Genomic DNA, 13,632 nt, shown 5'->3' with positions numbered 1-13,632 from the left:
AAGGTGGCGCACAGATGAGGCAACTGAGCTTCAGGGAAGTACATAGATTAATGAAATGGGTTAATTTAAGTTATAAGAGCTAGCTAAGGATGAGCCTAAGCTATTGGCTGAGCGTTTATAATTAATAATAAGTCTCTGTGTGGATGTCTGGGGAGTGGCTGCTGGGACGCAGAGAAACTCCATCTACAGAGGAGGGCTACAAACGCCATCTCCTGGATTCAATGAAGCCATTGTGATCCTGAATGGTGGTTACCTGAACTGAGTCTTCACAATTCCAACCCTGTCAACAGTCAGTCACAGAGGGAAAGGGGGCTCATGAGGGCCTACCCCTCCTCCTTGCTGAGGTTTCGGAAGATGAAGGTTGCGTACCCATTGCTGAGCCCACCAGGTTCAAACGGTTATCTCCAAGCCCACAATTCCCACAGATGGCGTGTTAAACTTGGTGGGTCACAGAATGTGAAAAGGGGATTTGTAGGATGGGGAGGAGGGTTGAAGGGGAGGGGTAGAAGGGAAATAACAGAGGGGGGTTGAGAATACATTGTATACATGTATACAACTATAGGAGAACAAGTTTGGTTAGTAAGAAAAGATTGCAAAGTGTATCCAGGACTAGAAATCATCCCCTCTGTAAGGTTAGCTGAGGGTATTCTGTACTGAAGACAGGATCAATATGCAACTTCTTCCCGTGCTCACTTTGACCTAAGGAAGGGAAGCCACTGTAGGAGCTCCTATTCCTGTGTTGTCTGGTTCTGTTGTTTATCTTGGACGTGTGTTGCTTTGGAATCTAACAGGTAACTCATTACACACGGCATCCGTATCTCAACAGCTAAGAGAGCTGTCTGCTTAGCTTGTGCTGAATGCAAAATACAAGCGTTGTCCTCAAAACAACCCTAAGAGAAAAGCACTCAACTAATTCCCATTTTAGAGATCAGAACAATGATCCACAGAAAAATTACATAGCTCCTGTCACCACCTGGCCAGCAGCCCTAATTGTAGGAGCCATGTAGGAACATTCAGCAACTCTCCTTTTATACAACTAGGGCTAACTCCTCATTAGAAACTCTTCATTTTCTCTTGACAGTGTTAAGGTCAGGGTCTGGAGACAGGGTTAAGAGCACTGGCTGAAGCCAGGTGGTGGTGGTGCACACCTTTAATCCCAGCACTCAAGAGGCAGAGGCAGGTGGATCTCTGTGAGTTCAAGGCCAGCCTGGTCTACAAGAGCTAGTTCCAGGGCAGGCTCCAAAGCTACAGGGAAACCCTGTCTCAAAAAAACAAACAAACAAACAAACAAAAGGGCACTGGCTGTTCTTCTAGGGGACCCGTGTTCAATTTCCACACTAGTGGGCCACAATTGTCTGTAACCCCAATCCCTAAGGATCTGATGCCCCCCTTCTGGCCTTCAAGAGCACTGCACCCATGTAGTGCACAGGCACACATGAAGGCAAGATACCCATATACAGAAAATTAAAAAAAAAAAGTTTAGAAAGCATTACAGTAAATCTCCCCATGTCCCTCAATAATTTATTTAATGTTCAGCTAAATCTGTTAATCACAGATAAGAGACAACATTTCTCCATGTTGTGATCTAAAACCAACCTACAGTTAGTTGTTTTAAAATGCTCTTTAAACGTGATGAGAATATGCCACAGTGGACATTTATAGACCCAGAATTCCCTGGTAGCAGTGAATTCAGTTCAAGATCAAGAGAAGGTCACCACATCTGCAAGAGATGTCCATTTGGTTGGTGGGTTGTTTGTACTAGACCAATAGGTCTCAATTTGTGGGTCACAACCCTTTGGGGGTTGAACGACCCTTTCATAGGGGTTACATATCAGATAAGCTGCATATCAGATATGTTATGATTTATAACAGTGGCAAAATTACAGTTATAAAGTAGCAACAAAAAATCTTTTATGGTTGGGGTCACCATAACATGAGAAAGTGTTTACAAGGTCTCAGCAAGAGGACGGTTGAGAAGCACCTTAATAGACCCTCGATTCTTTGTGACCTGGGATCACCTCCTGGGGAGAAAGTGGCATAATATACCCTGAGGTGTATTCTGCAGGAGTGAAAGAGGGCTCTTTCTGATGTCTTAATTTTCCACAGCTGTGTGCATAACTTTGTGAATAACGGGGTGTTTCAAAAACAAATGGTAACACAGTACAAAGAAGTTTTTATTTAAAGAGAGAGATTTTAAAAAGTGAATCCCACTTAGAGAGCAAGGAAGCCATGGTTTGGCGTCTCACCATGGGCAGTGCCCAAACGTCTTTTTTTTGCTGGTGTTTCTGGATCGTTTTCTTCCATGTCCGACTCACGCATTTCATAATCCCCCACTGCTTCTTGCTGAGCTACCGCTGTCATCTTGATTTTTCTCTTTTCTTCTAGAAAAATGTCTGGCGATTTGAGAGTATCTGGGTCATAACCAAAGGCAGATATGCCAAAATGGCGCTTGGACAACCTGTGGGAAAGCAGTCCTTGTCATACCACGTGACTTGGGCTGGGGATGTAGTTCAGTGGTGGAACACTTGCCTACATGGGCAAGGCCCTCCCGAAAGACCATGTCACATGACCAAACTGAGAGGTTCCGCCCTTGGTGGACATTGCTGGCGTGGCTTTGGGCTGAGGATTCACACTACTCTGTGGCTGAACCAGAGGCAGCCCTGGGCATTAACGTCACCAACTTTGCCCCTGAAACTTGAGGCTGGAGGATGAAAGCTACGGTGGGATGGGACTTTTCATTCTGTGCTTTTATGCACCCATGTGCTCTTTGAATGTTTTCTGAATATTGGTCCTATAATGCTTTTCATTATCTTTATGTATATGGGTGTTTGCCTTGTATGCACTTATGCCTGGTTCCCACGGAAGCCAGAAGGAGGTATTGGAGCCCCTGGAACTGGAGTTACAGATAGCTGAGGGCTACATGTGGATCCTGAGAACAAGAGCAAGTACCCTGAACTGTGAGCCATCTCTCCAGCGTAAGGTCCATTCTTACTTCTAACATGAGAACATCAGAAAAGAGAGCCCAGAGTGGTACCACATCTGTAATCCCCAGCAAGAGAATTACATCTGTAATCTTGGAGGCAAGAGAATGATATGATCAAAGCTGCCTGACCTACACACTGAGACCCTTTCTTTAAAAATTATAAAAGAAACACTAAGCATCATCAGAGTTGTCAAACCCAGGAGCTTCCTGAATGGTTTGGGTCACGCTGAGGACTGGAATTGCCTGTAGGGAGACTGACAGCGTCCTCCCTGGGTCAGCCTCATCACGTGCTCACCTCTTGGTCGGAGCATCTAATTGCAGCAAGGTATCCCCACGGTTTGGGCCTCCACACTCCTCGGTGAGCTCTGGGGGTGGATACCGGTTTATTCCACCTGAAAGGAAAACATTTTAAATCAAATCAAACATAAAATCACATCAAATGTAAAAATAATCTAAGGGAAAAGAATAAGAGAACTCAGCACAAACGGGACATCTAACGGCCGCCACCACTCTGCACCCGGTAAGGCTCAGGGACCTTCAAGGAAGAGGCAGCGCAAAGATTGTGAAAGCCAGAGTTCGGGGATCACCAGGGCAAAGCAGTGACATCTGGATGTGACAGTTACCGCTGCACTCAAGAACTCAGGGCAGAACTGGCTGCCTGTGCCCAGCCTGCAGGCATTCTAGCACGGAGGAAAGAGGCTCACTAGTCCCCACTCCTGTCTGAGAAATACTGAAGGCTGATGGCTTCTAGGGGAGGCAAAACTAGTCTTCTCTAATGGTATGGCCCCTGATAGGTCAACTATGGCCCAGTAGATAGCCTCCCATGAATATGTAGGCAGCGCATGTAGGACTCAGTGAGTTATTAAAAGTAAAGAGGATGTGAAGGTGGGAAGGGGCGTGGCGGTCAGAGTGATCTGGGAAGAGTCAGGTGAAGAAGCTGGTGTGACTATGACCAAAATATATTATATAAAATTTTCAAAGAATAAAAACATCATATTTAAAGTCAGGCAATGGTGGTACACACATTTAATCCCAGCACTCAGAAGACAGAGGTAGGTGGATCTCTAAGTTCAAGGTCAGTCTAGTCTACAGAGTTTCCAAAACAACCCAAGCTACCCAGAGAAGCCCTGACTCAGGGGAATGAACATATATATATATATATATATATATATATATATATATATATATTAAAAATAGAACATAAAAATAAAATAAAATACTACAAATACTACTAAAATCACCACCAAAATACTGCATCAAATTCAAAAGTCATCAAATCAAAGCAAAGTCTAAAATGAAATAAAATCAGTGTGAAAATACAGGCCAAATTGAACAATAAGAACAAAAAAGTCCATGATGCAAAATCAAAGGATCATAAAAGGGATTCGAACAAAGCATAAAACAGATGTAAAAATAAATGCAAAGAAAACAATAAAAATCAAATCAAAAGCAAGCAAAACCAAAACATAAAGTGCATTCATTCTGCTAGATAAATAATACCCCAACATAAAAGAATATAACAAAATATGAAGTGCAATCTAATAAAACCTCAAAAATAAAGCAAAATTTCATTAAACGGATGAGAAAAGCAGCCTGTTCTGCTCAAAGAGTCACTGAGCTGTCTGCTGTCTCCACTACCCCCTGCAAAGAGCAAGAACCCAAGGCCCAGAGAAAGCCCTGGGCTTCTCCTGCCACCACACAGTTCACGAGCAACAAAACTAGGACTAGAATTATTAACTCACTGACGTTTCTGTCAAACAGGAGGGCACATATGCATGGCAATACTTCTAGATACCCATCAGAATCCCTTCATGTCCTTAGTGATGAAGGAGTAGATCTTCCTCAAGACCCCCACCACCGTGGGATGTCACACCCACTGAGGAACGAACTCTCGCCTCCCAGGATGGAGGGTAACGGGCATCACCCATAGCTCCCCACACACCCTGAGCGTCTTTGTTTGGCTTGGTTTTTAATTACTTACTGCAAGACAAATACCTGGAATTGGCCAGGCTAATACCCCCTATACCCCGTGCTAAGTCTCCACTGTTATGTCGGGGGTACACTCTGGTCTTAGCTGCTCATGAATTAGGTTCATCTGGGTGTGATGGGAAGTGAGACTGCTGGGGCGGGGGTGTAGGAGGTGTAGGAGAGAAATCCAGCCGGGATACACTGACACAGCCCCACCCTTTAATCTGAAGAGGGACACCCCAGGCTCTTGAGTCACCCTTAACTTCTGGAAAGTCTCTGAGGACTTCTGACCTCACTCTGAAAATTCAAACTGTACTTCCTAATAATAATAGAAAACACTGCCTGCTTTCTCTAACGTACAGAACTTACATCTAAATTGTGTGTGTGTGCATGTGAAGGCATGTACATGTATGCACATGTAGATCATGAAACTACAAAGAGGATTGCAAGAGGGGAGGCCAAGGAGGGCAAAGGAACAGGAGTGGCATGGAAGCAGAGGGGCTATCTGGGGAGGAACCAGCCAGAGAGCGCTGAGACTCCTTAAGAGGGGCAAGAGGAAAGGGGAATGAGTGAGAACAACGTATAATGGCGCACACACATGCGTACGTACATGAATATATATATATACATACACGCACACACACACACATATGGAAATGCCATAATGAAACCCGTTTCTTTGAGTGCTAACTTAATGAGAAAATAGAAGAAAAATAAAGTTCCGTGTCCTTGTTATTTAAAGTGCGGCCTATGGAGTTGAAATGGTGGCACACTTCTATAATCCCAGCACTTGAAAGGGCGAGGCAGGGGAATTGCAACCAGTTCAAGGCCATCTTGGACTATATAGCAAGACTCTGTCTCCAAAAACAAACAAAACCTGTAGTCCATGGGCCAACCGTATCATTCTCAAGCTGATGAGAAACCCAGAATCTCAGACCCCAGCCCAGACCTACAGAACTAGATCCACACCTGACCAAGGTCCCACCCTACCAGCGGGAGAGGGGGCTGTAGAGGTGGCTCTGCAGTTAAGAGCACTGACTGCTCTTCCAGAGGACCTGGGTTCAGTTCCCAGCACCCACATGGCAACTCACAACTGTCTGTAACTCCAGTTCCAGGGCTTCTGATGCCCTCACACAGGTGTACATGCAAACAAGCACCAATGTACATAAAACAAAAATAATTAATTTAAAAAGAAAAAGATCCCCAGGGGATGGGTGTGTGAGTTAAAATCTGGGAAGCATGGCATCATCGTGACAACAGCACCTATGTATCTGCACAGTGGTGACACTTCAGAGTCCCTCCGCAAGCACCGGGCTTCATGGGCAGGGAACAGACAAATCAAAATTCTCGTTTTGGTAACTGAGAAAACTGAGAAGCTACGTGGAAGCTACCAGGTGATGGGGGGGGGGGGCAAGGTACTTGCAGCAGATCGCTGGGAGTGGTATCTTGAAAAGCTGTCAAATACAGGGATGGCTGCTGGGGACAGTCAGCCGTCTCCAGTGGTCTGTTTGCCCACAGTAGGGTTCCCGTGTTCCTGAAGTAAATGGCCCTGAACCAACGGCCAACCCCAACCGATACCACTAAAGGCACTCAGAAGAAAGGACGAGGAGGGGGAGAGAGGGAGGAGGATAAGGAGGAAATGACTAAGCTGGGAGGAGGATGTGAGGGAAGGTTCCAGAAGAGTTGAAGCAAGAGAAGTGATGTGATCTACATACATTACCTTCCTGTATGAAATTACCAACAAATATAAAATATAAAAACTTTCAACTACCAAATAAAATAACATTAAAAAATAAAATAAAATGTTTCAAAAAACATACAAACATCTGTAAGTTTCTGTGGCCAGCACTACCTAGGGTAACCCAGTCCCTATCCATCCCTGCGGCCTACGCCCCCACCCACCTACATCCCCACCTATACCTATATCCACCCCCGGGGGCCACTCACTTTTTAGAAGGTTCAGGAAGGCCTGTGTGAATCTGCTGGCATAGGCTACCTCCTCCTCTGAGACACCCTCCAGGCGTAGCAGGTGCTGTTCTGAGGGTGCGCTGGCCACGCCAGCCAGCTCGGCAAGCTCCAGGGCTCCCACTCCTGGGCCCACGGCCAGCACAAACAATGTGATGCCCTTGCACTTGGCTGCCTGAGACAGAGTCCTCAGCTTCTCTCTGTCCCAGCTGCTTGTCTCACTGGCCACAATGGCAAAGAGGACCTGTGACCTCCGTGGCAGAGCAGCTGCCAGAAGCACTTTCTCCAGCGTCCACTCCAGGGCGTGGCCCAGAGCGGGGGCTCCCTGCAGCAGGTGACCCGCAGCCTCCTGAACCTGCCTTTGCATCTGTGTCCGATGCCCATAGGAGGTCAGGTGGAAGTATTCAAGCACAGGGGCTCCGTCCACACCAGGCCAAAAGCCTGCAGTCGTGTGTGTCACCAGGGCTACACGTGCCCCCTGCCAGGATGTGCCAGGCTGGGCAGCTACCTCCAGATCATTGAGCACCAAATCCACTAGCCGCAAAGCCCCAAGGTATACATCCCTGCTGACGCCCTGGGAGCTGTCCACCAGGAACACCAAGTCCATGTCCAACTCCTGCGGCCTGGGAGCATCCAGCCGACACTCTGGGGCTGGTCGGCACTTGTCTAGCAAGGAAACAGGAAAAAGCTAGAGTTAAACCAGGCGTCCTTCCTTTGTATGTAGAAAACCCTTCCAGTCTCGTGGAGGACACCTGTCCAGAGTGCTGCCCCAGAAGAATTGAGTCGAGATAACGATCTGTTCATTTAAAAACAGGTGCCCACTCTTCAGAAGACAAAATTGAAACCGACTGCACGTTTAATGCTCTCCAATACTGCTGCGGTGTCAAGACCATTGACACTGCAAAAGCATATTGGTGTCTCAAGTGTGTCTGGCCACATTTGCAGCTACCCTGGGATGCACGGGGCCCACGGGGCCCAGGCTGAACACGTGTGTTAGGCCTTCTGACTTCCTAATCTCTGGTTTCTCAGTGTCTTTTCCTCTCCATAAAAAAAGAACTAGCGACAAACTGTTTAAGCAAGTCCATGAACATCATACTGATGTTTGAAAAACCACACACGCGCACACATCAGCTGCTAGAGCTAACAATGAACTTAGCAACCCGGTGAGACTGACATTTCATGTTTGTTTTCTTACGTGAAAGCAAATATTGGTGGTTTTAAGATGACAATCTGGTCACAAGCACGGAGTTCTCGAGCTGGTTCAGCCTCACAAGCAGATGGAATTTCTTTCCTTTTTTTTAATGTGGATTCTTAATGAGGGATTCCCCTCTGTGTGCTGTGAATATGCTTTATTTCCATTGGTTACTAAAGAAGCTGCTTTGGGCCTATGACAGGGCAGAATAGAGCAAGGTGGGAATTCCAAGCAGAGATAGAGGGGGAAAGAAGGCGGAATCAAAGAGACGCCATGTAAGCCACCAAAGGAGACAGACACCTGGGAACCTTACCAGTAAACCACAAGTCTCATGGTAAAATACAAAATAATGGAAATGGGTTTATTTAAGATATAAGAGCTAACTAGCAATACACTTAAGTGAATGGCCAAGCAGTGTTGTAATTAATACAGTTTCTGTGATTATTTCAGGTCTGGATGGCAGGGAGCAAACAAGCAGCCTCCATCAACAGATTCTAGTTTAATAGAGCTGACACAGGGTTCAGGATTTTGACATGGAAGTGCACTTAGGTTCTGCCAATGTTTTAGAAACTCATCCATGAGACAAACCCTTTCATTAAGAACTGGTGGTCAGCCAATGTTCTTAACCTTGGGCCATCATCCTCCAAGTGATCTATAGAGCATGGAGGGGTATGACATCTTTATTTTCACTACCTCTATTGCAATAAAATTTTATATTTCCTTCCATTGTGCATAAAGGCAACCAAGCATGTATTATGGTTGAGGTATGAGTTCACTATTACACGCATTCATCATTTCCGTAGTGGTTAGACTTTCTGCTAGAGCTTGTTGACACACTAATTTTTAAAGCACGTGATGAACTAATTATATTAACAAGTGCAATAGTATAGACACAATAGAAGAGCATTAAACTATCAAAAAGTAGGATGTTCTGTCATTTGTGATGTGAGTAAATCAAGAGGACATTTTGCTAAGTGAAATAAACAAAGCACAGAGAAGAAAACACCATACAACCTCTCCACTGCAGAACACAATCCCCTGAGCATTAGGGTGGCCCCTCCATCAGAGTGCTTATAGCTACTTGCAAGAGACCCTGAGGTTGGGCCTGTTGACTGCTGACATTCCCTCATAGAAGGAAGAGGTGGGGAGGGGCAGCAGACCCTCCACTGATATCCCAGCTACTCCTCTTGCTCCTCCCATCTAGCACTAAAGTATTCTGTAACAGCTTGTGGCCTCCTGGTCTCGGGAAGTGCTATTATATATAAAAGGCAGACTGTCAACCAAAGCAGGGACTTCCTCTGCACAACTGTGGGGAAATTGTCACCCATGCTGGGGTGAGACATTTGATGGTGCAACTGCCTTGGGGTCACTGACACGCCTGGAAGTAACCCCTCACCATGCTCTGCAAGAAAGCCCAATAAACTTACTGGTTCCCCAAGTTGGACTTCAGTGGAAACACGCTTTGGTTTGTCATAGGTGTCCTATTTGGGGGAGCATGCATGTGATTATATCATCCCAGAGAAAAAGGTCCAACAAGACTCACTTCCGAGTGAGGTCTATAATGAACCTAATTGCCTGGTTCAATCCAGGTTCATCTCTTACTCAGGCAAATGAGTTTGTCTCCTCCAACCCCCATCTGTCAGAGATAATGAAGATAATAATAGCACCCATCTTATGGGGTTGCTTTTGGGGGTGGAGAAATGGTGCCATGGTTAGGAGCCCATACCACTCTTACACCCAAGTTCTTATTCCAGCACCCACAGGGAGTGGTTCACAGCTGCCTGTAACTCGAGCTCTAGGAAAATCTGACACCCTGGCCTCTAGGACATGTGCATGCACATACACACACACACACACACACACACACACACACACACACACACACACAATTTATAAATAATAAAAATGAGGTCATTTTTATGTTTACATTTTTAGAAATGAGTTCATATATGCAGAATTTCAGAACACAGCCTGCTGGACAGTAAGATCTCAAGGAACACCCGTGATGTTAGGTTTCCACAAAAGAGAGGCTGGAGCTCAAAGAGTGACCATGTGTCACGTGAGCTGACACACGTGAATGCAGCTCCCCGGTCGCGGCTTAGTCCACACGGGCAGTTCCTCAGTCTGTTTTATCTCTTGGGGCTGTGCATGGCAACATCCTCTTTGGAATTCAACACCCCCCACCCCACCCCAACCCACCCCCAGCCTGAGTGAAGTGGGTGTGGCTGGGAACGCCTTACAGGTAGGCATGCAGAGGCTTCTGCAGACAGTTTCCTTGGGCGCAAGCTAGTGAGCTGTGTGGTATACAGTGAAGGAGGTTGAGGGGTTGGATCTCACTGCGGGCCAGAATAGATCCATTATCGAGAACCCAAGACTCTTGACCCTTAGTTCAGTAGTTTTCCCACAAACGAGCCATTAAAGGGTGATGCTCATGCCCAGACACACGTGGGAACTTTGAAGAAGATAAGTGAACAGAATGTCTCAGGGATATGCCAAGGGGCAGGGTGGGAGGAGGAACTGTGGAAAACAAGGCATGCAACCCATAAGGAATCAGGCATCCTCTAGTCTGTGGTTACCCGGGAATGTAGTATTTGTGCCTCTCAGGATAATTCTGACTTCCTAAGAAACACTAAACACCCAGATGAAATAAAAATTCCCAGATTCTAAAGCCCACACATGCCAAGCAAATGCACATCTGCAGGGCAAGTCAGCATGTGGCCAGCAGTTTATCCGTCCTCTCCCAAGCCCTCAGATCCGAAGCACTGGCCTAGCTCTTACCATAGCAGAGAGTACAGCTGGCCAGGCGCTCCACATCCTGCTGGCGTTCTGTCTCCCATGTAAACAAGTGAAATCCATTAAGTTCGTCCACCTAATTCAAACATACACACACAAGTTCATGATCAGTGAAATTCAAGGTCATGGTCTCTGTGGCTTTTTTTTCTAAGTCAGATTAAAAATAAAACATTAATGTTTTTTAAGAAATATATAGCTACATAAAAAATACTTATAAATACTTTGACATTATGTGATGTACTTAGAATCATCTCCAGCCCTAGCTCTAACAGGACACACACTGTGTGGTAAGGAGGTAAGGGGATTGAGGGGGATACTGTGTAGGAGGCACCTATAGAACATTCCTTGAGTTCAGGGCGGGAGCACAATACAACTAGAAGGTAGCAATGGAGAGGAATGAAGAACACTTTGAAGAGATGGGAAAATCTATTTATCTCTTTCATGTACCTCTCTGATCATTAGTTTAAAAACCAATATCGAAAATTAAAAATAAAATGTGCCAGGACAGCCAGGGCTATTAATCAGAGAACCCCTGTCTCAAAAAAACAAAAAATAAACAAATAAAATGTGGACAATAACAATAAACTCAACAAGGTGCCTGGAACACCATGAAAGCAAATCAACAATCTCCCACCTTCTTCCTAGAAGCACAGTCAGACTACATTTACCAGGCTCTGATGTGGGAGTGTCATATATCAATCTGTTGATTTCATTGGCTAAGCAATAAAGAAACTGCTAGGCCCATTGGATAGGCCCACCCTTAGGTGGGTGGAGTAAACAGAACAGAATGCCGGGAGGAAGAGGAAGTGAGGTCAGACTCCGCAGCTCTCCTCTCCTGAGCAGACGATTCAGAGAGACGCCATGCTACCTGCTCCAGGGAAGATGCACGCTATGAAGCTCTGACCCAGGATGGACTTAGGCTAGAATCTTCCCGGTAAGACCGGTGCTCACAGATTGTTAGAGATGGGTTGATTGGGATATCAGAATTAGCCAGTAAGGGCTAGAGCTAAGGGCCAAGCAGTTTATAAAAGAATACAGTGTCCGTGTAATTATTTCGGGGCATAAGCTAGCCGGGCAGGGCAGGCGGCTGGGGTGTTTGGGGACGCAGCCCCGCCGACGCCGCTCCTTATTACTACAAGGCTCCTTTGCAATGAGTTCCTAAATATGACTGGGTTTGGCAATGGGATAAAGGTAAAAGTGATTCATGTCATTCTAGTACATACATTGTAGCCCCTTGCTCCCTCTCCTTCACTTGTCTGACAGATTTAAAGGGTGGTAAAGAAATGGGTTTGATGCCCTACAGTCTAGTGAAGGCACAGAGAGAAGAAGCCCAATTTCTGAAGTGGCTACATGCAATAGAACCCGCCCTGCCCAGCACTCTTCCCTAAGAGCTACATGCACTCAACAGAAAACATCATGGCACTCGTGTGTGGTACGAATGTCCCCACAGTTAGCCAGCCCTGACTAACAGAGTTTCGAGACTTCCATCTCATGATGAAAACTGGAAATGTCCTCCAATCCTTCCTCCGAGGAGCCGAGTGTGGTCTGCAAGGCAGCAAGTGTCCCAGCTTAGCCACACCCATCTTTTTATCCACTCTGTCAAAGGCTGTGAGAAGGAGCCCCACTGAGGGTCTGCTCCTCTCACTCCACGCTCATGGCTAGGCACGTGCCGACACTGAGCCCACCTCTAGGTCGTAGGGTGCCCAGGCCATGAAGACATCATGCCAGCTCTCAGAAAGACAGACAGTCCAGGGTTATCCTGGGAAAGAAATTTCTTCACCATGGGTTCTTTACAAAGCTCTTTAATCTTTCTTCTTGATGCTCTAGCCAACCTGCGGCACTGCCTTTCAGAACAAGCTCACTTGAAGTAAACATCTTAATGAGGAAAGAAACATGAAGAACTGACATTTATATTAATGTACCACACACACCAAAACAAAAACAGGCAAAAATATAAAAAGAAATAGAAAAAAATCCTCTCTTGTTCTTTATGGGGAAAAAGCAATAGTTAGGTTATACTCAGGCTGATTAGTAGATACTCCCAGAAGTCCTCATAAGCCATGTAAGGACAGAAAGGTGACATGGCCATGCCTTCACTTGTGGAAAGAGGGATAAAGATCTTCCAGAAAGGAAGGGCTCTAGTGATATATTTTAGGAACGTGGGAAGAGGAAAGAGAGGCATTTCAAGGAAAGGGGTTGGTGAAGGCCATGCCATTTGACATTTTAAAGAGAGTGAGAAAAGAGATTTAACAGGCAAAGCAGTAGTGGTGGCCTTCTAGTATGAAGGATGGCATGCACAAAGGCCCGGAGCTGGACACTACTCATCTGAACTCTGCCCCATGTCCTATATATTAAATAAGGCCACTTCCGGGGTACAGCTGTTGAGCACATCCGAGCTGTGAGGCTCCCTGACACATGGAAGACACTAACGCTGAGCCTTCTGGAGTAGAGCTGGTATTCATCATCCAGACTCCTCCAAACAGCCATCAGATCTGAGCACGGACTAACCAAATGGGCCCAATTCATCACTCCAGATTATAACAATGTAGACAGGAGTGTGACATGCCATCCTTTCACTGGAAATCACAGAAGGAAATTGGGAGGCTACTGGGACCAGGACCCATGGCAATTAGCCAGGAGACATAAAAAGCTGGAACAACCCAAGTGCTTCACCCCAGCCTTACAGGGAGATGGAAGTTGCTATACAACCATCTTTAAATACAGGAAGTGC

General features: G+C 46.0%; 1 protein-coding gene across 1 annotated transcript in view; it reads right to left on the bottom strand.

Annotated features, from left to right (window-relative positions):
- Positions 1-2,153: 2,153 nt before the first annotated feature.
- The window catches only part of LOC142846949 (collagen alpha-4(VI) chain-like), a 96,640-nt gene continuing 85,161 nt past the window's right edge, over positions 2,154-13,632 (bottom strand). The window contains exons 33-36 of the mRNA XM_075967714.1: positions 10,887-10,977; positions 6,899-7,582; positions 3,279-3,375; positions 2,154-2,458 (exon numbers count right to left, since the gene is read on the bottom strand). Of these exons, the coding sequence (XP_075823829.1) occupies positions 2,212-2,458; positions 3,279-3,375; positions 6,899-7,582; positions 10,887-10,977 (1,119 nt within the window). The 3' untranslated portion in view covers positions 2,154-2,211. The remainder of the gene's footprint in view (positions 2,459-3,278; positions 3,376-6,898; positions 7,583-10,886; positions 10,978-13,632) is intronic.

Source organism: Microtus pennsylvanicus, chromosome 3 (genome assembly GCF_037038515.1).
Source record: "Microtus pennsylvanicus isolate mMicPen1 chromosome 3, mMicPen1.hap1, whole genome shotgun sequence".
NCBI classification, from domain to species: Eukaryota; Metazoa; Chordata; class Mammalia; order Rodentia; family Cricetidae; genus Microtus; species Microtus pennsylvanicus.
The sequence above is the reverse complement of the archived record's forward strand: the minus strand, read 5'-3'. Positions and strand labels throughout refer to the sequence as shown.